General features: G+C 53.4%; 1 protein-coding gene across 9 annotated transcripts in view; it reads right to left on the reverse strand.

The window, feature by feature from the left end:
• PPFIA4 (PPFI scaffold protein A4) overlaps positions 1 to 25,141 on the reverse strand; it is a 52,771-nt gene that overhangs the window by 17,730 nt on the left and 9,900 nt on the right. For 3 of the 9 annotated variants that reach the window (XR_001881409.1, XR_001881406.1, XM_017851573.1), the window contains exons 2-24: positions 22,979 to 23,611; positions 18,409 to 18,510; positions 17,798 to 17,962; positions 17,440 to 17,514; positions 17,108 to 17,197; positions 16,302 to 16,493; positions 15,880 to 16,026; positions 15,485 to 15,619; positions 13,568 to 13,651; positions 13,165 to 13,296; positions 12,896 to 12,958; positions 12,112 to 12,203; positions 10,009 to 10,117; positions 7,900 to 8,108; positions 6,198 to 6,438; positions 5,713 to 5,748; positions 5,360 to 5,493; positions 4,912 to 5,081; positions 2,593 to 2,686; positions 2,015 to 2,096; positions 1,450 to 1,650; positions 662 to 724; positions 20 to 46 (exon numbers count right to left, since the gene is read on the reverse strand). Coding sequence is in view for 4 of the 9 variants with exons in the window: in XM_017851573.1 (XP_017707062.1) it covers positions 20 to 46; positions 662 to 724; positions 1,450 to 1,650; positions 2,015 to 2,096; positions 2,593 to 2,686; positions 4,912 to 5,081; positions 5,360 to 5,493; positions 5,713 to 5,748; positions 6,198 to 6,438; positions 7,900 to 8,108; positions 10,009 to 10,117; positions 12,112 to 12,203; positions 12,896 to 12,958; positions 13,165 to 13,296; positions 13,568 to 13,651; positions 15,485 to 15,619; positions 15,880 to 16,026; positions 16,302 to 16,493; positions 17,108 to 17,197; positions 17,440 to 17,514; positions 17,798 to 17,962; positions 18,409 to 18,510; positions 22,979 to 23,212 (2,877 nt within the window). In the remaining 5 variants the exon portion in view is untranslated. The other 6 variants (XR_001881408.1, XM_017851575.1, XR_001881407.1 and 3 more) reach the window with 4 other exon arrangements.

Here is a 25,141-nt window from a genome sequence, read left to right on the forward strand (position 1 = left end):
ACAGGGGAGGGAGTCTTACCTGAGCCCAGCTGCCCTCCTCACTGTCCTAGCAGGAACAAGTGCAGCGTGTTAGGGGAAACAGGCAAAGTCAAGAAACCTATCAGCTCTACCCTAGGCCCCATCAAGGAGAGGAAAAAGATGTCCCAGTATCTGGCTGGGTGACTGGGGAAAGCCTGTCGGGATGGTTAAGAGATAACACAAGGTTGGTGTGTGCACCCATGTTTGCAGTGAGGCAGGGCAAATGTGTGTGTGGCAAAAACACACACCTCCCAGGCTTGACTGGGAGCCAGGCAAGATGCCCAGCTCTCCCAGCACTCCCCATTCCTCCACCAGGGAGGAAGCACAAGGGCAGAGACCCTGTGGTTCAAGTCCATAGCAGGGCAAAGCCCTCCCCAGCCCAACTCTCCTCCACTGCAGCACACCAGTGGCCCAGGGCAAGCTTGTGACCTCCTGGGAAGGACCACACATATACAAACTGCTCCCAGCCTCAACCCTCTCCCGACAACCCTCCACCCTAAGAGCAGATCACACCTCAGGGATACCAACCTCACATGAGATCGATGGCAGCGCACTCTGACTGCCCTCAGCCTTTCCCTCATCCTTGTGGGAGTCATCAGTCCCAACCCCAGGCCCAGGGCCAAAGACCAAGGGCCAGACTCACTGTTTTAGTAGATGTTTCCAGAGTTTCCATCTCTTCATGGGTGACCCAGACATTCCCAGAAGACTGTAGGCAGAGAGGAAACCCAGCTGGTCCTGGGTGTGGGTTCCCAGGATCCCCATCAGGCTGGGAGCCCAAAGGACAAGGACAAAGCTCCCTCCCCGAGTCCTCCAATGGGCCCAGCCCACAGCTTGCACACTGTCTAGCTCTGAGCAAGTGGACAGCAGAAGCCACATCTCTGTTATCATCATATCCACGATGCTTAGCACAGTGCCTGGCACATAGGAAGCGCACGATAAATGTTTCCCGGATGATTAAGAATGCACGGTGCTGACCTGGAATGGGGCTGACCCAATCATGAAGATGGCCAATAATGAAAGATTCCACCCCAGGGGCCCGCAAAACAGTCTGCATTCTTGTGTTGATTGAGGTTAGAGGACCAAGACAATATTCACAAATGCCCTCTTCCCTTTGTTTCCCCCAACCTGGCAACCATATAAAACCCCAGAAAGCCCATCCTGGAAACTGCCCAGAGACCTGGAAATTTTGGCAGAGTAGGGATGGGGAGATGGAGCCCCATGGGTGGTATGTGAGAGGCAGGGAACCAAGGCTGCTGGGATCCTCCTAGAATCAACGTCATATCCTCCTGAAGAGCAGGGAGAGCCCTTTGGGAGGATGGGAAGGAAGGGGCAGGGCTCAATGCTGCCATCTTCCCAAAGCCCAGCAGGAGACTTTGCAAACTCTGTTGCAGGACCTCTGAAAATGTCCTGGGCAAGGGAAGGGCCACTCACAGTCCTGGAGGTGGGCGGGGCAGAGGGGCTGGTCAGTGACACCATCTCCTGAATGGCCAGGCGGAGCTTGAGCCGGTGCAGGGCATTGCTGATGCCGATCTCCCGCTGGATCTCTGTGTCCGACAGAGCGGACATGATGGCACCACTCTTGACGTTGGCTCGGCAGGCTGCCACGTACCAGGCAGGCATCCCCACCCAGAGCTGCAGACACCAGGCATAGGGAGGTAATTCAAGGCCCGGGCCCTACCACCAAGAGTTTGGCAATAGCAAGGGGCAAGGGGCAGGCCTCATCCACCGACTCGAATAGCAAATGCAGACCATAGGAATGTGGAGGTCATCAAATCCTCACTCTCCCATTTTACAGATTAAAAGCAGCATCAACTCTGTCCTCTGACTGGTATGTGTGTGTGTTGGGGAGGGGGAGGGGGGCTAAATGCTAGGTATGGCACATGTGCACTTGGCAGGGAAGAAACACACTGTAAAAGTTCTAGGACATCAGCCCTCTGCCCACCCCAAACATCCTTCCCTCCAGACCCCTGAGTGGACTCCCTTTGCTTAGGCTTACCTCCAACCAGGAGACCACAGTAGGACCATCCCACTGGGCAAAGGGCATTCCTTTCCTGCGGGCATCTTCAAGCAGCTGGTGTCTTATAAGAAGAGGAACAACAGACTCACTAGTTCTTCCTTCTCTCTTAACTGTTCTTGCTCCAGGGACCACTGGGCCGTGCAAGAGCTGGACACCCACAACCCTTGCTCCCCACCCTGGACTTCCTCTGCTCTGCTCTTCCTTCTTCTGAAGAAGAAGTATGACAAGAAATGGGGCAGGAACACCTCTCCACCCCCAGAGGGCAAGGAGTTCTCTGTTTGCATGTGACCTGACATTGACTTAGATTTCCATCTGCCCTGCCAGAGACCCACAGGACCCAGGTCACTCTCCCATAACTCCCTTGCCTCCTTCTCCCTAGGCTTATCCTAAGAACCTCCTCCCAGCCCTGCTGTGCCCATATGGACCAGGCCAACTCAGTTCAGGAAGGGCCTTGCTGGGGTCTGGGTCCCTGAGCTCAGTTTCACAGCAGCCCAGGGGAAGGGAAGTGCGTAGGGGGCTGGGCCCCATCCTGGCAGAATCTGGCCTGTGGCTCTTACTTCTTCTTTAGCCGCCGGTCCTTCTCTGCCTGGGTCCCCAGCTTGGCAGGCACCATAGGCTCCTGCATACTGAACTCGGAGTCTGTTAGCAGAACTACAAGGAAAGAGATGCGTGTATCAGCCAACCCCTCTGCCTCTCCTCCCTTGCCTGGATCAGGGGTGGGGAACAGAAGCAGCAGGAGGCTCCTTAGCAGAGGACAACCCATGGCCTGACGGGACCATTATTTCTGGAGCTTCTGCTCAGTGTCCCTGCATCCAGGCAGTCTCAGATAATGGCATCAAGCAGGTCATCCCCAGTTCAGAGAGTCTCCCTGGGAGCCTCAGCCTTGGGTGTTTTCCAGCCAGATGGACCCAAATTATCCCACCCTGGAATCCTAGACAGAACCTGTCCTTCCTCCAAGCCAAGGTGCAAAGGAAACCCAGAGCCCCGAACACAAGTGGGCTACAAGACTCAGAGAGAAGAATGACCCTGGCTTGGGTCAGGGGTGGGGAAATCCACACCCTGAGAGCTGCATCTCTGGGCCTCCTTCTCTGGGTGCATTCACTTGCACAAAACCATAAAGGAGATCATGCAGAGTTCTGTCTTCTATTAAATATTTCCTTGAATTGATGCTAGAACCCTACAGAATTCATGGCCAGAGGCAGAATCTTAGAATTCTTTTAAGCCCTGGTCACCCCCACATAGTACACAGTACGCAACAAGTGTGGGTAACCCAGAAACGAATCTGAGGTGCTGTCTCAGTTTTAGGTGCCAGCATGGTGTGGAGAGCATCGGAAATCATAAGGTTTCACCCAAAATGCTTCTTCCCCTGATCAAACCTTTCAGCTTCCCCTGTCTGTGGCCAGCTCCACAACTCCCTTCACCCCTGGGGACTGGGGGAAGGAGCTGGACTTCATTCTCTGGGCTGACACTCCCATATTGTGAGCGGAAGTGGCCATGTTCCTCCTCCCTGTTCCCAGATCACCCCTTTCCTTCTCACACAGACCTCTCCCCGTCTCAGCGAATTCCTCTTTCTCCTTCCTCTTTCTCTGACCTCCTCCTCTCATGCTCTCCCTCCTCCTCCTCAGCCAGCTAGCTATCTTCTGATTCACATCTTCCTGAGGTGCAGAAAGGTCTAATTATGCATTGGGGTCCAAAGGTTCCTTTATTCTAGTTGATGAGTTCCTCCCCTGCACAAAATCATCAATGCTCCCACTGCCTCAGGGGAACTTTTAAACAAAAACAGATGCTGCAAGGCCCTTACAGCTGGCCCCAGCCTAGCTGTCCAGTCCCATCTCCCCAATCCTCCCACCCTCCTTCTTCTCAACTCTGAACAGGCATAAGTACATACCAACCTCTCACAGCCACAAACCTTTGCCTTTCCCAGACCATCCCCTCCTCCACACACAGACCTCTCCTTGGCTCAGCTAATTCCTATGTGGCCTTCACACTTTAGCTCCGATGTCGCTACCAAAGGAGGCCACCCCTGTTGTCCCCACCATTCCATAGCCGAATTCTGAGTCCCACAAGCACCCTGGGCACATTTCTATCAATAGATTGTTCTGGAATTGTCTCTTTACTTCTTCCTTTTCATTAGACACTGAACTCCTTGAAGGAATGAACTATTGGTCAGCATCTGTTACTAAGACATACAGTAGTTACTCAATAAATGTTTGTGGAACAAATGACTGAATAGGTAACAGAAAGAAAAGGTGGAGGAACAGGAAAGAAGAGAGAAAAGAAGAAATAGAAGAGAGGGGGCAGATGAAAGCTAACATTTATTGTGTACTCACCACATGCCAAGCATGTACTAGACCTTTATACTATCATAGAGGTGATAACGATGCCACACTTGCCTAAGAGCTTCCTTGAATTTAATGTCTACAAAGCTATAACTAGGTGTTACCACATTTTGAGTCCCAGAGGCCAGATGTACCCAGAAATAAGTTCTAATCAAGAACTAACTCTTCTAAAGAAACAACCAAGAGATTTCTCCTGAAGGTCCTGAGCGCAGTACATCAGAAAATCTCCAAATTGAAAGAAACCCCAGATGCCCAATCTTCCACTCAATACAGGACACCTTTCCACAGCATGCCAAATAAAGCCATGTAGCCACTTCCTGACACTTGTAGAGGCAGAAGCTTACCCCCTCATAAGGCAGTCCATTCCACCATGAATAGCTCTAACCGAAAACTGCTTCTGCAGATCTGAGGTCACCTGCCTGGGGCTTCCCCCAACTGGTCCCTCGGATGCAGGCAGAGAAGGCCAGTCCAAGTACACCTTCCTGCTTCTGATGCCCCAATGCCCGCCCAGACCTCCGTTAGGAAGGGGACAGAGACCATGGCCTGTGGCTCCATCCCGACTCAGCTGGATCAGCCTGCCCTTCTCCTTCTTCCCAAACAGGCGGCCAATGGAAGACTTGATGCCCTTGCGCTTGGCACCCTTGTGCAGGGAGTCCTGGCTGCTGCTGTTGCTGCTGCTGGGGTTGCTGCCCTGATCCTCCAAGGCACTATAGGGTGACAGCCAGAAGGAGACAGAATAAGAAGAAACATACTTAAGTGACAGCAGGAAAGATGGAAGTTAGACCTCAGGAAGAACTTCTATTAAGTGTCAGAACTGGGATGGGGGCAAGGGAGACACAGGAACTCCCTTCCCTGATGGTGTTTCAAAGAGAAGTAAGACATTCAGGAAACTGGGACAGGAGAGATGTGGTCCCTGCAGAGGCAGAGGAAGGGAGGAGAGGACCCTGCGGATGGAGAGACTGGAGGTAGGGTCTGCTCCACTTACCTCTTGCCTTCTTCCTGGCTCAGGGCTGGGTGGCCAAGCTTCTCTAGCCGCAGGGTCCTGGGTGAGGAAGGAGGAGAAGTCTCACATTTTATGGTGGCTTTATCCTCTCGGTTCTCTTCCCGAGACACTGGCGACTGAACAGACAGTGGAGCCGTCAGGGGATAGAGGGAGAGATCTCGGGCCTGTCCACCCAGCCCAGAAGAGGTGGAGGAGCGTGGAGAAATGCAGTGGGGAGGCCCTGGGTGCCTCTCTGAGTTCAGACTCAGACTCAAGGGCCCTGGGGGAGGAAGCCGAAAGGAAAGGGTATGGGAGCAGTGAACCCATTAGTACCTGGGCCATCAGGCAGCACTCACCAGCAGCTTCCTCCTATGCTTTCTTAAGTCACTGGGCTGCAAGAGAGAGGGATGGGTAAGCTTGGACTTAACCTCTCCGTGCCCTAGAGCCAACCCCAGGGGAGCCCAGTAGTCTTAGGATGAGAAGATAGGATTCAATGCCTCACACAGGCCCAGAGAGAATATCACACCAGAGGAGAAAAAAAAAAAAAAAGCTGTCTTAGAAAACAAGCCAGGGCTTATTTTTCTGAAAGAAAGGAAGAGGTGAGGGCAGTGGGTGAGTTTCTTTAGCAGTCTGGGCTCATCTAAGGGAGAGGGCAAAGAAGATATGATCTAGGCCCTTCCCAAACCCAGGACAAGTTGATGGCCTGACATGTCGGGGTCTGCACACATCATGGGAAGAAGACGGCAGGCCCAGCTGAGAGCACATGAGTCCTACCATCCCTTAAAACCTCCCCCAGTGCAGGGCCCAGTGACGCCAGGCCTGCTCCTCAGCTGCCTCTCACCAGGGTCATGACCCCCATTCGGTCCAGGTCCTGGGCAGCACTGCGGGAGGCGAGCTTAGGTGTGGAGCGGCCGCTGAGTGGTGGGGATGCGCTGGCCAGGGACAGGGCTGTCAGAGAGGTGGGGATGGAACCGCGCTTGCGCAGCTGCTTCAGGTTTAGGGCCTCCATGCTGCCACTGGTCACACGTGTCTCAATCTCTTCCGCCCGGAGCTCCGTGGACTCCTTCTCTTCCTGAATCATCCTGGAAGGGAGGCAAAACCAGATCTCACCATGAGACCCAGCCAGGACCGGGGCAGCATGGGCCGATGCCTGCACTCGCCACCAAGGACCACATGCATTGTACACAAGGCCTGGCAGGCAGGCTTTGTCTGTCCCACTGGAGCTTAGAAATATGTCTCCTTCTTGTTAGCTTGCCTGCTCCCTCCGTTTAACAAAAGCAGCTGCTGGGGAAGGAGGCAGTTTGGTTAGTGGAACATAAACCATCCTGAAAATCAGAATTCTTGACCTACCCCTAACTACAGGGGTGGCCTTGAGTCAGGTATTTTGCTCTCTGTGCCTCAGTTTCCCAACATATGCAATGTCTGAAGTGGTATAAGTCAGCAGTTTCCAAGTGTAGGACTTTTAAATGATGCTGACCCCTGATGGGGTTTTCCCTGTTCCACAGAAAAATGAGAGAAATAATGAAAATGGTGCACGTGTGTGCCCGGGAGGCACTGAGCAAGGAGTGCACGCACATACACACACACACACACACACACTCACACACACTCCAGTAAAGATACCCACTCCCTTTCACAAAGAAGGACTTGCCTTTATTCTGAGTATGTCTTTCTTACTTCAGGAATGTTAAAATGTCCTTTCTTTTGCAAAATGATTGTGATAATAGATAGTCCTTATAATTAATGTTTTACTTCGCAGAATAAAAAGCTGGTGGTCCTATGTTTGTACCTTTCTCTGTGTGTGTGTGTGTGTGTGTGTGTGTGTGTGTGTGTTCTTTGTAACTGGTCTGTGCAATACACTGAACCATTGAACTGGATGTCCTGTACAGTTTATAAAGCTCTGATACACTCCAGCTCAGATATTGCCCTGCTGTTTGTCATCAACATTAATAAACTCATTAAAAAGGCACGATAGAATGAAGGTTTTCACAACTTTCCCTGTCACTGTTTCCGTTTGATGCCTCATTAGGGACAGGAAGCATGGTGCAGTGGACCAAGTTCAGACTTGAGTTTGAATCCTGGCTGTGTCACTTCTGTGTGACTTTGGGCAAGTCACTTAACCTCTCTGAGTTTCTGTTCCCTTGTCTGTAAAACAGGGATCATGCTGCCTACCTCAGGGACTGTGATAAGATGGACAGTGACATTTACAAAGCTCTCACCCTGAGCTGGCCTCAGTAAGCAGGAGCTACACTCTTAGTGGTTATGATCAGCTGCAGGGCTGCAGGAACACAGCGTGCATCCTCCTGAGCCCAGCCACATCGCAAGCCCTGAGAGGGGAGGTGAAGCCTGAGAAGTCCACTGAGGCCCTGCTCCTCTCACTCCGGCACTGCGCCAGCAGGCCTGATGACCCACAGAGGGTCCCTAAATTGTGGTATTCTAAGTTGCAGGTGTAAGAGATGAGCAAACCCATATAGGATTTTTCCAACACAAAGGGCCCCCCTGCCCTTCAAGGCACTCCCCAAGCCCTCCGGCCATGCCCTAACCTGATTTCCTCATTGATGGCATCCAGCTGCTCCTGCAGCATCATGGCCAGGGTCTGGGCATCTGAGTGGCCGCTGGGGGAGACAACGTCCGCAGAGCCCACCAGACCCCCTGGCTCATCCTCATCTGCGTCGGAGATCTCAGGGTCACTGTCAAAGGCAGGGGTGGCTGCCGGGGCCAGCATCCCAGGCAATGGAGAAGTCTCCCAGTCCTTAGCAAAGGAGGAAGGTAAAGGAGTCGTAATAAGACACCCAGATAACTGCAGAGCAGGACCCTCCCTACCTCTACCCAGCAGCACTGGCATCTCCTGGGAGCTTGTTGGAAATGCAGAATCTCCGGCCATACCACCAGACCTACCGATTCAACTTCTGCATTTTAACAAGACCCCTGGGTGGTTTTTTGTTTTCTGTTTTTGTTTGTCTGTTTCTTGAGATGGAGGCTTGCTCTGTCACCCAGGCTGGAGTGCAGTTTTGCGATCTCGATCTCGGCTCACTGCAACCTCCGCCTCCCGGGTTCAAGCAATTCTCCTGCCTCAAACTCCTGAGTAGCTGGGATTATAGGCACATGCCACCATGCTACCACGCCCAGCTAATTTTTTGTGTTTTAGTAGAGATGGGGTTTCACCATGTTGCGGAAGTTGGTCACGAACTCCTGAGCTCAGGCAATCTGCCCACCTCAGCCTCCCAAAGTGCTGGGATTACAGGCGTGAGCCACCACGCCCGGCTGACCCCTGGGTGATTTGTTTGCACATTATATTCTAAGAAATACTGCTCTGTTAAGAAGAGAGTCCAGAGACAGACTGCTTTGGTTTGAATCTCAGCTCCACGAAATACTAGTTGTGTAACCACAGGAAAATTGTTTAACCTCTCTGTACCTCAGTTTCTTCATTTGTAAAATGGGGATGGTAAGGTACTTACCTCATAGATAGCTGTGAGGATCAAATGAGGAAAATACATGTAAAGCCCTTAGCACAGTGCCTGGCACAAAGCAAGCACTATATAAAAACTATCACTTTCCATTCACACACACTCAAAGGCTGACTACACCCAGGAAGCCAGAAAGGCCAAGCAGGCCTGACTAGACATTCTGCAGAGTTTCAGCTCATCACAGGAGAGTTTGGCCAACCCCGAGAGGTGGCCGCTTCTCTGAAATCATCCTACAAACCTATCCAGCGAGCAAAGGCCCAGAAGAAGGGAAGGCAGAGAACTGGGCTGGGAGAGCCAGAAGAGCAGAGAAGGAAGAAAGGGGGCCAGGGACAGAAAGGTACTCTAACACCCATCCTCTATGACCCAAGCCTCCTAACTCCCCCTCAAGGCTCCTGCAGCCTCTCAGCTCCTGGACAGCTGCTATGTTCTTATAAACAGAAAGAGTAAAGAAGTCAGGGGAGAAAGAAAAAGAGGCGCCTTCAGATTGTGACTCCCCCATCAGACTAGGAGTTTCTTAAGAGCAGAATGAATCTTCCCCTGAGACTAGGAGTTCCCTCTTTCTCCATCTATATCTTCTAATGCCCCAGTGCTCTAAATGATATTTAGAGGACCTGGACTCAGGACAGAACATGACGAATAATTGCACTTTCCCAAAAGATCGAACTCGGCATTTTTCTGCCCCATATCTTTCCTCATTCTCCCCTAATCTCCCTAGGCAGACTCAGACAGCATGAACGCACAGCTGCTTCTCGGAAAACCCCAGGTGCCATCCCAAGGGCCAGTTAACCTGTCATCCCTCCCTCATCTCCCCCATGAACCACAGCTTTTGTTCCAGAAAGTTTGCCAATTCCATCTTACCCATGAAGCACCGCCCCCGCTCCCCACGCCCAACCACCAGATACACACGCCTGCACGCCCAGGCACACGCACACACACTTCAGTGGGGCCTCAGGGACTGTTGGCTGCCTGCCAGCCCCCACCTCTTGCCCACCAGGAGGCCAAGGCAAGGGGGGGGCACAGCTGTTGCAGCTGACGATGGCCTCAACCCCAGGGCTGCAGCTGTCGTTGACACAGGGGAGGGAAGGGGAAGGATTTGCCCCACACACCAGCCGTCTGCGTAACTGGAGCCAGGCACGCGGCCGAATTGACCCCAAACTCCCTGAGGAGATCCCTCCACCCCCTCACCTTGGCAGACTCTTCCCTCAATGCCGAGTAGCGGCGATGCACGCCTGGGGGTGCGTGTGTGGTTGTGCCCAGGGAGAACCGCACGTCTGCTGCACTGCCCATGTGCGACCTTGAGCGGTGATGGGGGAGAGAAAAGACAGGCCCTGAAGACTGAGAGCCCCAGCTCACACCCAGTGGGCCCAAAGAGTCAAGGGATCTTCAGCTCAGAGAAGAGACGTCTTAGCAGGACACGGAGCTGTCATAAATGCCTGAAGGGCTGCTGTGTAAGCAAGAGAGCAGACGTATGCCCCGGTGCTCCAGGGGTCAGACTGAGCCGGGGGAGAAAGTTCCAGAGAGTGGCTTTCCATCTGGCATGAGAAAGATCTTCTAATGGCAAGGGTTGGCTTATGATGCAACTGGTGGCTTTTAAAAAGTTGAGCTCTCCATCAAAGAGGTATTCGAGCAGAGGCTCTCTGGCCATCTGAAACACATGGCGCAGGAGGGCTCCAGGCACTGGGAGAGGTTGGAAAGGATGATGTCTATAGGTCCTTTTCACTCTGAGGGTGTTTGTTTTTTGGTCTTCTACCCAGCACTTTTCCTTGGGTCTCCCCATAATCTGGACCGAGTCCCTGGTTAAAATTCAAGCCAGGCATACCCTTATGCCTAGGAAGCTTTAGGAGGCCCTAACACTGTCAGAAACACAAGCTAGAGAAAATACTTTGACTGCCCCAAGAGTCTATTCCAACCCTGAGATTTTAGAACCCAAGCAACAATCCCCTGGAATATCTGAAAGCCTCCCCAGTGATACTTCTTCCCTGTGCCTTTCTACTTGGAACCCTTGAGGGAATCCAGAATGAAGGGACACATTGTCTATACAGACCATATGAGGTCGCTGGATAGAGAGGGAAGCTCCTGCATATTCCCCTTTTCTCCCTGCAACTCAGCCCCAATTCCATGATGTATCCAATGATTCTCTAGTCGAACCCAAGCATTCCCAACCATTAAAAAAAAAGCCAAGCAGTGGCAAATGGCTTGGTGTACTGTTGGGCATATTTTACTAATTGAGGGGTTGTCTCTTCTGGTCAGGATGGGAGAAGTAGGAGAAATCCCAACTACTGTTACCTGTCTCCATCCTTTGCTTCTCTTCATACCCATATACAATAATTCCTCGTGAACATGGAGATGGTACTTAAAGGCTCTCCCACCCCAGACACCCGCGGGCTTCTCTTCTTCAAGCTCAACATCCCCTTCTCTATTTCAAGCACTGCCCCTCCACACACATCCATATGCATATTTCCATTAACCTTTCTTCACGGTAGTTCATCCCATTTCCCTGATAGAGCAAGCACATGATCAAAGGGAACGGCAAGGGTTCTGATCTAAGAGACTTCGGTTTGGAGAGAAAACAGCCAAGAGCCATGAACCTTGAGTGGCACCATCCACTTCAGTCTCCTCTGTCTTCACCCCACCTCTCTGGCCTGGGTACTGAGGACAGGCTCGAGGTCTGAGTTCAATACCCATTGCTCCACAAAATGTGGGGAAAAATCCAGAGGTTCCCTAAACATGGGCCTAATTCAAGCATTAGGAGGTAAGCTCCATCTCTTACAATGGTTTCAAGAAAAGGGATGCCAAGACCGTAGGATTGCCATAGCATCTCAACTTCCAGTAAGGAAGTTTCTGATGCTTCATTCCAATCTCTCCTGCTGCCTTTCTGTCTGCTGCCTGAACTTGGGTGGTCCTTGACTCTCAAGAGAACTGGAATGAGTGGCTCTCCCTACCAGTGGGCCTGTGGGACAGGGCTAAGCAAGGGATGTGCAGGCCTCTCTCAGGGGTGTGCCCTCTGTCAAGGAAGCAGAAACCATGGCCTATGTCCTACCACAGCGGGGACAGAGCACTGACTGTCTGATGACTCACCTCTCAGCAGCCCTCAGAGGACAGGTGTTCCCTCCCAAACTGCCCAAGTAAGCTGGGTGACTTTGACCAAGTTCTCTGAGCCTCAGTGTCCCACCCTGAACAGGAGGAGGACCCTGAGGTCCTGGGCAGTCTTTTGTTGGAAGGAAGTCTCCTTCCGTAGGGTCCGTTAGGACCCCGTCCTGGAATGCCCAGCCTCCAGCGCTGCAGTACCTGGAGTGCACGCCATCCACAAACGGCCCCCCTCGGCCCTTCAGCTGGTCCACCTCTTGGCGCAGCTTCTCAATCTCTTCAGACAGGCGGCCCTGTGCCAGCAGACCCGGGGTGGGGGTGGGGGCCAGGGAGGGGCAGAGAGGGAGGGTGGGAGTCAGAGAGGGACAAAGAGGACAGCAGAGTTGGGGAGATGCTGAAGAATGTATTGCAAAGTCCAAAGCCAGGGGCCCCAAGCCAGGCCCACAGACGACACCAAAAGAGAAGAGGTCCAACCAGAGAGTGAGTGGAAGGATGGGCAGAGGGGCAGGGCCAGGAGGGCGTCTGTCTGGGGAGGGCTCTGCTAGTCTAGGCCTCCTGACGCCTCACTAATGCACAAACGCACAGCAGATGAGGCTGGGCAGCAAGAGGGCCCCAGCGCCCTCTCAGACTTCACAGACACTGCCAAGGCCAGGATGGAGGCAAATCCTCCCAGAATCACCAGGCTCTGGCTGCACCAGGGTTTGAAGCTCCCTCCAAATCCTGGGGTGGAGCCCCTCACTGGGCCCTGCCTCTCTGCTGTCCACCTCTGCCCTACGCTTCTGGCCTCAGTTTCTTCTTTACCTGTGGGCAGTGATGCACCTACTATGATGGGCTCTAATAAGAAATCACGGAATAACGCATGTAGTGCACTAACATATGCACTAACACTGCCAGGTATCAGAGCAGCAGCGTTAAAAGCAGGGTGTCCTTTCCTCCCTACAACCCGGCCCTCCCAGGCTGGGCAGGGCTGGCCTCAGCCGGGTACCTTGTGGTGGTGCTGCTCCTCAATCTGCCGCTGGGAGCTCTCCAACTCCTGGATCAACGTGTTCTGGGGGAGAGCAGCCGTGAGCCAGGCCCCTGCCTTCCTCTCCCAATCCAGACCTGAGCCTCCGGGTGTGCAGTCTCAGTCCCTCCTCTCCAGGCTGGCTACCCACCCCAATGAGATACCACCTGCGCCCATCGCAGTCCCGCCTCCCCCCGCCCCGCCACACCCAGCACTAACTTCTCACATCCCAACCCCGCCCCTCCAGGCACCTTCTCCTCCAGGGCTGCCATGCGCTCCTTCAGGTGGAGCTGTAGACGCTCGTTGGACTCGCTGAGCAGTCGGTCCACTGTGTCCGACAGCCGCTTGTTGTGGTCCTCGTTCATCTTTTCCCGCTGGCGCACCTGCACAGCCACCTGCCTCGCACCAGGCCACCCTCCTAGGGAGGACCACCCTCTCCCACTGGGGTTTGACTCCCTCCCCTGTCCTCTTCTCATCCTCTGGCAGCACCTCTCTCCACTCTCCTGACCACCTCCCCCTCACCTGCCAGCCTCCTCCCACTCTCTGTGACTGTGTCCCTGGCCAGGCCCTTCCTCCATGCCCCTTCCACAGACTGCCCTGGGAGCCTGTCCTGGGGGAAGGAGGGGACCTGAGGGCCCAGCCGGGTGCCCTCACCCGTGCCAGCTCCTGGTTCTTCTCTTCCAGCTGTCCCTCCAGCTGCCGCAGGTGCTCCTCAATGTTGCCATGCCGTTCTTCAGCCTAGGGGCAGGGATGGGTTGGTGCAGCCCGCAGATCTCTGTTCCTCCTGCTCAGGCCCCATATCCCCTGCACCCTGGTGCCAGGGTGGCCCTGGGGATCATGGCCCCCGGTATCAATGAAGTTCAGCCTCCACTTATCAACTTGGAGCAGGACCACCATCCCCATTGCCTTTCTTCCCAGGTACTTCAATACCTGCCAGGTCTCCCCTGCCTCCTCCTCGCTCAGGCCTAGCCCTAAAACATCCTGGAGCTAGCAGTTCAAGAGACTGTAAATAATCCCCATGCTTCCAGAAAAAGCTCCACTTGAAAGCATGAGCTACCATAAACCTCTATGCCTCCAGATGGATAGAACCACACTGAAGAGCATGGACTCGTGCCATACTGCCTGGGTTCAAATCCCGGCTCCCTCTTACCATCCGTGTGACCTTGGGCAAGTTACCAAACCTCTATGTGCCTTTGTTTCCACAACTGTAAAGTGTGGGTAATAACAGCACCCAAGCGCACTGGACCATCACAAAGACTAAATGAAATAATCCAAGGCGAACACTGAGAACATAGTAAGCACTCAGCAAATGTTAGCCTCGCATGGTTACAGCTCTGCTGTTAAACCAGCCCAGGTGTAGTCGTCTCCCTTTCCAGTCATGGGTGTCCAGAGATGGAGACCCTACTGTCTCTGCTGGCAAGATATTCTAGAGAGCCACATCTCTTACAGCCAGGAAATCCTTCTTTAAACTCCTCCTGCGATGACTCACTTGACTATATTAATCATTTCAGCCCAGGCCTTCATGTCAGCTTTGGGAGATACTAAAGCTGACTGCTAAGCAGCCTACACGTAACATCCTCTGCTGTGATTTCAACCCAATCCTTCATTCATCGAGGCTGGAAAGACCTCCGAGACCATCCCGTCTAACTCCACCATAGTGATAAGGACACTGAGGCCCAGTTAAGGGAGGGGATGACTTTTCCCAGGTCACAGAGACAGTCAGTGGCAGAAGCAGTCTTGGTCCCGGGTCTGCTGGGACACAGCCAGGCTGCGGGTTCCATCCTCGAAGCAGCTGAGCTGCACACTGGCTGGCCAGCCTCTCTCCCTTCTGAGCACTGTGTCTGGTGCTTCCTAAACACCAGTGCCCTTCTCGCCACAGGTTCGAAGATCCCATATGAGGCTAACCAGCTGAAAACACTACTAAATTATTTTGATTAACCCCTGCATGTCTACATCCATGCATTTACCTGGTTCTTCTGGAACCTATTATGTTTTCAGTCAGCACACCTCTTAGGAATTACTACTTCATAAAGTATCCACTAAATAAAATTATATTCTCTTTTCTTCATCCTAAAACTGCAGGCTTCAAATAACCAGGGGCAGTCCCTAGATCTAGAAGCTTCAATGTGGCAATGAAAGATGTACTCAACCTAACTCTCACCTCTTTCCCCTTCAGGGATATATATACCATATCTCTTCTAGGGTTTCATCCTTCCAGAGATGAAATTCCTAATCTTTCTACTCCAGCCCCAAGTGAAAGAAAGTATTCACCACAACAGTGTAGAGGATTTAAAAAAAAAAAAACACTTTGCATCAACATAGTTTCTTCTCCTTCAAGTACTTTTATACCCCTTCTTATGAGATTGTCACATCCCTGCAGGGTGATGAGGACAGGGATTACTCTTCCAACTGACAGGCACAAGGCAGTGTGCTCCCTGGAATCACATGGTGGGAAGCAGTTTTCTGGCTCCTGGCCCAGTGCGCCTCCTGCGCACTCCCTTCCCTGCCTGGCTCCCTGAGAGCTCAGAACATGGAGGACAGAGGCAGATCCCAGGCCCCTGGCCCACTTGCCTTGGTGAGGGCTGCAATTCTCTGGGCCAGCTCAGCCTCCACCTCTGGCAGCGTCTCTGCCTTGCGCATCGTCTGCTGCAGCTTCTGCTCTGCCACCTCCAGCAGCTCCTGCAGGTGTCGGGCCTTCTCCTCACACTAGCAATGTGGGGGCGGTGAAGTGATTCAAAAGGGAGCTCTGAAGCCCCCACCCCCACCCCAGCCTCAGCAGAGAGCAGAGGACAGGTCAGAAGCAGCAAGGGACAATCTTGGTTGTTGGCTGCCCGAGATGCCTGACTTCCCCTTTCAAAGGGTGACCTGCAGGACCCCAGGGGCTCCTCAGCTACCACCAGTAGGTTCACGAGGACACCTCCAGGGCTAAGTACAATGCCTATGCCCACCACACCCCGAGGAGGTACCTGGCGGTGCAGGGACTCCTTGTTGGCCAACTCATTCTCCAGCTTGTCATTGAGGTCATGGATGGATGTTGCCTCACGCTGAGCAGCCAGGTAGCGCTTCTCCAGTGTAGTAATCCGCTCTTCCATGTCCTCCTTCTGGGCCAGAGCCTGGGAGAAGAGGGGAAGAGAGGGATGGTCACCAGCCTTTCCTTGCCCCTGTCTATGTCTCCCCACCCACACCTGGCTGACTGGAACCCATTAAGGGGCATGAGCTACACTCCCCTGTCAGTTTCTGGCCTTGGCCTACCCTTTCCATGACTGCCCCCCACAATGGAACAAGGCAAGTAGGCAGGTGTTCAGTCTCACGCCCCAGAGCCCTTGCCTGGCTCTCCCTCCACACCCTCCACAATAAGGTCATGGAGCAGGCTTGTGCCCTCACACACCTCCCGGAGGTCCCGCTGATGCTTGCTGCTCAGCTCCTCCGACTTGATGAGGTCCCGGCGGGCTGTGCCCAGGTCCTCCTCGAGTTCAGTCACGGTTGCTGTCAGGGTGACCAGTCGCTCCCGGGCCTGGCTCAACTCAAAGTTCTGCTTCTCCAGGAGCTCCTGCAGCTCCTCCACCCGGCCCGCATCCTCCTCCAGGGATAGGGACAGAGAGCCCTGTGAGTCACAGGAGCATCCCACCCACCCCACTCCCCTATCCCAGGGGATGGGAGGAGGAACAGCACACCCAGAGCAAGTCACAGCTCTGCCCCCAACATCACAGCACTCCTCTGGCTACAACTGCCTCCCTCTGGGCCCCAGGAGGTCACTCCTGACAATGACCAAACACCTTGCTATCCTGTGTCTCTCTTGAAAAACAAGTTTCTAGTTTTATCTGTTATGCCAGCCTCTTGTAACCCAGAAAGGGGCATGACTGGGGAAACAAAGGCTCAGAGAGAGAAGGAATCTTGCCTGATGCTGCCACACAAGGCAGATGTCACACAAAAATACTAACACAAGTCACACAAATCTACTAACAACTCAAGTAGATTCAAGCGTACACCCAGCATGTGTTGAGCACTAAAATAAAAATCTACAGATTTCATTGCAAACAGGGTAGGGAGAAGAAGAAAGGAGAAGGGGAAATATTGGAGAAAGCCCCAAATTTAATTCAAGCAGTTGGTCTACTGAACTAAGGCAGGGCCGGGCCTCCAACCTCCCACCTTGGGGAACACATAATCCCGGCTACACAGTTCCCCATGACCTACCTTCCACAGGCGTTTGGGCCCCAGCTCCACAGTCCCCTCCTCTTCTGCCGCTCCATCCAGCACCCCTGCCCCCTGCTGCAGGGCAGACACCTGTAGGGCACAGGTCCCACGGCAATGCGTCAAAGAGAAGAGAACCTCCCATACATTCCAGACCCTTCCAAAGCCCCTGATTTAGTTAAAAAGTGTCTCCTATAAAGAGGTGCTGAGCCTAGCCTTGCCTAGCAGCTTCCAGCCATGGCAGGGAGAAATCCGATGAGAAACAGAATAGGGCACAGGGATGAACCAGCCTGGACTTCCAGGAGCTGCAGACAGAGAGTGAGCAGGCAGCTTACCTGCTGGTGGGCACCTGCCAGCTGCTCCTCCAAGGTGGTGACTCGCTCCAGCGCTGCCCGGAGCCGCTCTCGCACCTGCTCGAGGTAAGGGGAGATGGAGGAAGAAAGGGGGACCCCACTTGAGTCGGGCTGGAAGAGCCTGGGCTTGGTCTACCATCACTGAGCACAAGGGCAGTGAAGGGCCTACTAAGAAGCACATTTGCAGGAGGGAGCCTAAAAGGAGGACCTTGAAGTTAAGACAATGTTTGGAGGGAGCCAGTATTCCCTAAATACCAGCTGTGGAAATCTCAGAGAAGGGATACATGGGAGGCTCCAGGGCAGCCTGGCTGGATGTGGGGGCTGGCAGGCAGGTGGGCACCTTCTCATCCAGGGCCTTGTGGTGCTCAAACAGTGACTTGAGGGCCTTCAGCACCTCCACCTCACTGGAGACCCCTGAAGGTGACTGGGCCTGGCGCTTCACCACTGTCATCCGCAGTGACCGTTCATGGCGGGACACCAGGCACTCCAGATGTTCCAGAAGCAGCTGGCAGGGAGCAAGGGAGGGTGAGAGGGAGGGCTGTAAGCATGTGCCCCAGGAGCTACAAGCAGGGTCCACGTGGTCCTCAGGCAGACATGAGTACAGCCATCCTACTGTGAAAACACTGAAATACTTCCAAATGGGCACAGAGCTGCTGCCCCAGCTGATACTACCCAAGCTGGCTGCCCTGGCCTCTCCCCAGCACCCTGAGCTTTCTGTGAACCAGCAACTACAGGTGAAGAGCCCAGCACTGGTGGTTAAATGATGTAATTCTCACCTCAGGATGGGAGACAGGAGGAGGGAAGGATGGGGCTTGAGCTAGGACTGTGCCTGGCCCCACTCTTGCCTGCTCTCTTGGTCAAGGTGTTCACAACACACCCGCACACATGCACACACACACACGCACACGCACACACACACACACACACAAAAACAAGGTCATCCCCACTTACCCGTGTGTTATTCCGTTCTGCTTTCAACTCTGATATCTCTTCCTCCCGCTCTAGAAGCTGTTCCCGACACATGCTCAGCTCCCGGGTTAAGGTGGCAAATTCCTGAAAACCCCCAAGGCCCCTCAGTGCTTGGGGATTCACCCCCAAAGCAGTGTCCTGTACGCGCAAGTCAGCGATGGGATCCTCTCACCCATCCCTTACTTCCACTACCTCCCCCACAAAATCCCAATCCATCCACACTGCACGTCAGTAAACCTGTAGCTAGCATGTGCTTCTCCATAGGGGTCCACATCTCTGGGTCCTCCATTCATTCCATGTGTTAGAATCCAAGGGAACAGAGTTGTACACAAGAGTGAGAAAGTCACTGAGTCTGCTCTGCAGACCCTTCCCCATCCAGCTACCAATATGACCAGATCACATCCTCCCTCCCACTTGGCATTTCCATTTCTCCAGGAATTCAGTGATATTTCTTTTAGAAACTGATGGAGGGGAGTTTCATTTCTGGTTTGGTGGAGTAAAGTCCAAACAGAAACTGATGGATATGAAAGAGGGAAGAGAAGGCCTGGCACAGTGGCTCATACCTGTAATCCCAACACTTTGGGAGGCTGAGCCAGGCAGATCACCTGAGGTCAGGAGTTCGAGACCAGCCTGGACAACATGGTGAAACCCTGTCTCGGCTAAAAATACAAAAATTGGCCAGGCGTAGTGCCACACACCTATAATCCCAGCTACTCCAGAGGCTGAGGCAGGAGAATCACTTGAACCCGGGAAGCAGAGGTTGCAGTGAGCACCACTGCACTCCAGCCTGGGCGACAGGGTGAGCCTCCATCTCAAATAAATAAATAAATAAATAAATAAATAAATAAGGGAAGAGAAAGAGGTTTTGAAGATAATGTCTGCATGAGTGCCCCAGGGAGCTCTTCCAGTCCTATCCCAGGGCTTTGCAAATTGCAAGTAGTGGGTGAAATAAGCAGATCAAAGGACCTACCTACATAGGAGCAAGAGAGCATGCAGACCTGCCCAGTCAGGCTTTCTAGGAGCCCTGCTCAGCCAAGCAAGGGCTGTGTCCCAGCTCCCAATGCCAAGGCACTTGCCCTGACTTTACCAAATATCTATGTACCAAGTATCACTTCTAGAGGGATCCATTTCCACACTGTCAGCCCACCCTCCCACATCAGGACAAGCATACTGGGGTGACAGACTGCTCCCACATTCCAGGCTCATCATATCCTGTTAGCTAAACATCACCTCCTTGCAGGGAGGCTTTCAAATGAGTGGCCCAAACTCTGTGAATGTCCGAGGTCAAAGAGCAATGCAACAGGCCTCACCCCTGTCCTAACCTGAAGCCTCCCTCACACACCAAGCATTCATGACCAAAGGAAGAACTCCCAATCCCCTCTCATCACTCCAGACAGGGCAAAGGGGGCTAGAAGGGTTGTGGGAGGGGACAAGGGATAAGAGATGCCAGAGCATGAGAAACCATGAGCCTCTGACATTATTATTCAATTACTGCCTTTCTATCAGGGCCATGGCCAAAGGTGGTCAAGGTCAAGCATCTCATACTCCAGAAGCCCAGGCCTGATGCTGCCTCATCCCTCAGCTTATGCACAAACACAGTCACACTTTCACAGCCACACACACTCAAGTACACATGCTTGTACCCAGAGACAGGGCTTGACAGCCTGCCACCTAGCCCTACACCATGACGCCACCATCAAAAGGCTGGTGCTACCCCCTCTCCTGGCTTCAAGCTCAGCAGCTGTCTTATCTCCCCCACCACAGGATATCTGTACCCTCCCTCCCACATCTAACCTATCTGACACACTGCTATCTACAAATCTCCCAAAGCACAATGCTGTCTACAAACACAGGAGACAGGGTTTCCTCTGTCACCCAGGCTGGAGTACAGTGGCTCAATTTCAACTCACTGCAGCCTGGGCTCAGGTGATCCTCCCACCTCAGCCTCATGAGTAGCTGGGACCACAGGCATTTGCCACCATGCCCAGCGAATTTTTGGTTTTCTTGTAGAGATGAGGTTTTGTCACATTGTCCAGGCTGGTCTTGAACTCCTGACCTCAAGCAATCTAACTACCTCAGCCTCCCAAAGTGCTGGGATTACAAAGTGCACCCAGCCTACAAATACAAACTTCTTATCCTGGTTTTCAAACTTCTCTCTCATGTCATTTCCATATTCCCTAAGACCCAGTCAACCTGGATCACCTGTTGTTTCTTTTCTTTTTTTTTTTGAGACAGAGCCTTGCTCTGTCACCCAGGCTGGAGTGCAGTGGCGCGATCTCAGCTCACTGCAAGCTCCACCTCCCAGGTGCATGCCATTCTCTTGCCTCAGCCTCCTGAGTAGCTGGGACTACAGGCACCTGCCACTAGGCCCGGCTAATTTTTTTTTTTTTTTTTTTTTTTTTTTTTTTTTGTATTTTTCTTAGTAGAGATGCAGTTTCACTGTGTTAGCCAGGATGGTCTCGGATCTCCTGACATCGTGATGTGCCCGCCTCGGCCTCCCAAAGTGCTGGGATTCCAGGTGTGAGCCACCACACCCAGCCTCACCTGCTGTTTCTAAACACCCGTGTGCCTTTCTAATATCATACCTTGGCTCAGTGGACTCCCTCCCCCTAGAAAACCTCTGTCACCACCCGATGAAATTGTAATCATCCTAAAAAGCCCATCTCAAAGGATAAAGCCTTGCTGGGAACTGTCCAGACTCCCCATGGGGAGGCTCTCTCCCTCTCCAGAAAGCCATTTGGAGGAGTGGTCAAGAACACCAACTTGGGAGCCCATCATTCAACCACAGATATTTGTGAGCACCTATCATGTACCAGGTCCTGTGCGGGTCACTGGGGATATAGTGAGAAGAAAGACACAACCCCTGCCCTCATGAAGCTTCAGTGCAGGAAGTCGAGTAGGCCTGGGATCAAATCTCAGCTCTACCCCTGTTAGCTGTATGACCTCGAACAAGTTACCTAACCTCTCTGGGCCACATTCTCTGATCTGTAAGACAGAGGTAACAGTCCTCCCTCCAGGTGCTGGTATAAGAGTCAAATGAGTCAATGTATAGAAAGCACTTAGCCCCAGCCCATCAAAGGCAGCTATTTTTATCACTGATACTGTGCTTAAAAACCCTCTTAGGCCTCTCTTATATTCCTCTGCATTCTCTCCGGTCACATGGGTTACATGTCTCCTTCCTAGTCTGTGAGCTCCTTGGGGGCAGGAACTAGTTCATTCACTCTAGGGCAGGTTCAGAGCCTCGTGCACAGTGAAAGAGGAGGGCCCCACCTGCCCACCTGGCTGCTTCACCAGGGCTCCATATTCTTGTCCACTAAGCATCACTTCTGCGTAGGAAACTCACCCACCCAGGCCCAGCCCTAGTTCTCTTCCCACACACCGGGAAGGGCCTAGCACTGAGGCTTGAGCTCTTCAGCTCCTCAGGGCTGCCTCCCCGACCCCAGCAGCATCCCCACTGGGTCAGGGTAGGCTACGCCATGTGTCCAGAGCCGGCTTTCAATACCCATCTGTCTGCTCATACGAGGGGTGGAGAGGGCCGGATGCTCCCACAGTCACTGTGGGCACTGTCTCACAGACACAAAACCCCCAGCCCTCTCTGGGCCTGGTTATTAGGCAGAATTCACAGCTTCTTTGACAAGCAGCAGCTAAACAGCCCAAGAACCAAATCATCCAGGCTCCCACTCCCTCCTGCATCCCCAGAGCATGTGCCATGCCCAGAATATCTACCAAGTGGGTGATAAGCAGGCATCAGAAGGGAGCTCCCAGGCCAACGCAGTGAGGGAGAAATAGGTGTGGTGGTGAGAAACTTGGCCTCTCCAGGCACTTAGCCCCAGGATCAGTTCCCACCTCCACCACACACTACCTGGATGGCCACGGACAACTTACTCATCTCCCCGAGCTTTAGTTCTGTGATTTGTACAATAGGACGATGATAGCACCAACTTCAGGGTTGTAAGAATTTAGTGGGAGAATCCTTACAAAGTGCTTGGTCCACAGAAAGGACACAGTACATGGGACTACAGGACAGCTAGTGGCTGTGCCGTTGAGGAGTGCGAGATAGGATGTCGAGACATCCGGCTGCTAGACTCAGCTCTGCCCATCATCTTCCATGTGATGTCTCTTGCTTTTTTCATCTATGCAGTAACGGAGATGGATGAGATTATCTCTAAGGCTTCTCCCGTCTCTACTGTCTGTGATTCCCCACCCGCCACCTCCAAGAACAGGGCCCTGGAGAGAAGTAGGCAGGGAGGAGGTTTCTTTCCAGTCTAGGGTGCCACCTACTGGCCGCCTGGGCTCACTGCAGCTGGCTCCTATGGTTGCTTTTTCTACCCACATCAAATTCCATCCATTTCTCCAGGGGAAACCAACTCCAGACTGAGGAGCTTGGAAGTGACAGGGAAAGCATTCAAGTAGAGAGAGGAAGCAGAGTAAATGCTCGGTTAATTCCAATTGTTGATATGCAAATAGATGCAGATGAGCTGAGGTCCCAGTGGATCTAGCAGGGCTAGGGGAGGGAAAGGGGTTAAGAGAGACGCAGGCCTTAGGGCATTACCTGGGGGAGGGCAGAGTTAAGGTGGCGCTGGAGCTGGTCCCGCTCATGTAGGGCATCCTGGAGCCGGCTCTGCGTGGCCGCCAAGGTCTCCTGACTCTCCCGAAGAGACTCCAGCAACTTCTCCCGCTCGTCCAGCATGTTCACCATCAGCTGCTCGAAGTTGGCGTCGGCATCGGCGCCATGAGGGGGCCCCAGGGGGTCCCCCTCATTGATTGTGGGCATCACCTCACACATGGTGGGGGAGGGCAGGGCCTTCTCAGCGTCAGGGGACAAGGAGGGACTCACAGGGTTGGCACCTCCAGGGGAACCCAGTGCATGGGTCTCAGAGTGGGCAGTGCCAGGCGAGTGGACAGGTGGGCAGGGGCTTCTCCCATAGCATCAGTTGCTTTTGCTCTGAAAGGGGCCTGGGGTCTGGAGTGCCCCTGTGGAACTGAGCCAGAAGGCCTGGCTTAACTTCTCAGGGCTGGGGCTGGGTGCCCTGTGTCCCCAGACATGCAGACAGCAGCCGAATGTGGCCATGACAGGCAGGGAGAGCAGGGCTGGAAGATGGCCCTTCTCTTAGACTGAGCGCCTGAAGCTGGCAGAGTCCCAGCTGGATCTAGCGACACCCATCGTTTCTGGAGGGCAGTGTGTCTGTGGGAAAAGAGACTGCTGTGAGTACCAACTGGGTGGAGAAGGGCATCGGGGAGGGGGTGGAGCAGAGGAGACAGGACCTGAACTAGAAAGTGGAGGAGAGGGAGGTGCTGGCGCATGCCCCTTCTCCAGGCTTACTCACTCTGATGGCACCTCCTTAGTTCTCCTAAGGAATGCACATGCCCCCCCAGCCTCTGCCTCCCTCTGCTCTCCACAGCTGTCAGAAGTGCAGCCGCAGTGGCAGTGGTTCCCCTACCCACGTGGTTCACTGGCCAAATATAGAAATGATTCAGTCAGTGGCAGGGGAGCAGCCGGCAGGATGCCCAGAGTCCTCCTGAGACCTGGGGGTGGGAGGGGAGGAAATAGGGTCTCTGTGCCACCCTCAACCTTTTCCCTGTCACTTAAGTCAACCAAGCAAATGCAGATTGGGTAGAAAGGACTCTTGGTGGGAGTGGCTGTGAGTCCTAAAGGCTGGACCTCTTGGGGTCATAGGAAACAGGGGCAGAGTAGTTCCTGCTCTGGACACTGGCACAACATGGCTAAGGGTTTGGAGAGGCACAGACTGGGTACTGGGGCAGGCAGACAGCCCTGACCTGCTACATTGCCCATAATTCAGGGAGGAGGCTCTGGCTCAAGTTATTCCCCGCTTCCAAAACCTGCCAAGAAGGACAGCACACAGGCCTGGCAGACAGCAGGCTTGGATTCTGAGTTCACAGCCTCCTACCTCTGCATCGGAACAGGGACTGAATGATGGAAAGGAACCCAGGGGTGATGTAGAGGTGCGGGGTGCCACTCTCCTAGGGTGGGGCTACAGTGTGGCCCCTATCATGGCTGAGATTCTGCTCTCTTGGTGTCATTACCCATTGCTGACACCGCAGAAGCCACCAGCAAGGTCAGCTAGCATGTGCACAGCCTGGCTCTGCTGATACGCTGAGCCTGGCACAGGGGCCCAATGGTCAGAGCAACAGAAGCCAGCGATGAAGTAACGCGAAAGTAACGAGAAAGGCCGCGTGCAGCTGGGGATTTCTCTGCCTACAATCAGATTCCAACCTCCCTGTCCACATCAGAAAGCTACTACCTGAGTCGTTTTTCAGGGAGGACTGTCTTCAGAGGCCCCAGTAGAAGGAGAGAAGGGGTGTGAAGCCCCCAGCACAGCAATGGGCACACTGGAGGTGGCCCAAAAATGACATTTTCCCTCCTTTCCTTATCTTTTATCTTATGGGAGACACAAGGAAAGCCTTCTGTCCACCCTCAGGGTGAGAATAACAGGCAGACTAGGAGGGTCAGGGTGGACAGGAAGCATCAGGATCCAGTGTGAGGTGAGAGGTCAGACACTGCACAGGCCTGTGGCAGGACTGAACCCAGCAGGGGAATGGCTGGCCTCTCCTACCTGGACCCCCTCCCCAGAGTACTAATGCTCTAGGCAGAAATAGGGGAAAGGAAGAGGGAGACTGGGGAGCAACACAGGGTCTAGATCCAAGGAAAGTTAGTGCACCAGCTTGAAAATTCAGAGCTCACACTCGCAGCCCT

This window comes from Rhinopithecus bieti, unplaced genomic scaffold (genome assembly GCF_001698545.2).
Source record: "Rhinopithecus bieti isolate Rb0 unplaced genomic scaffold, ASM169854v2 scaffold_33903, whole genome shotgun sequence".
NCBI classification, from domain to species: Eukaryota; Metazoa; Chordata; class Mammalia; order Primates; family Cercopithecidae; genus Rhinopithecus; species Rhinopithecus bieti.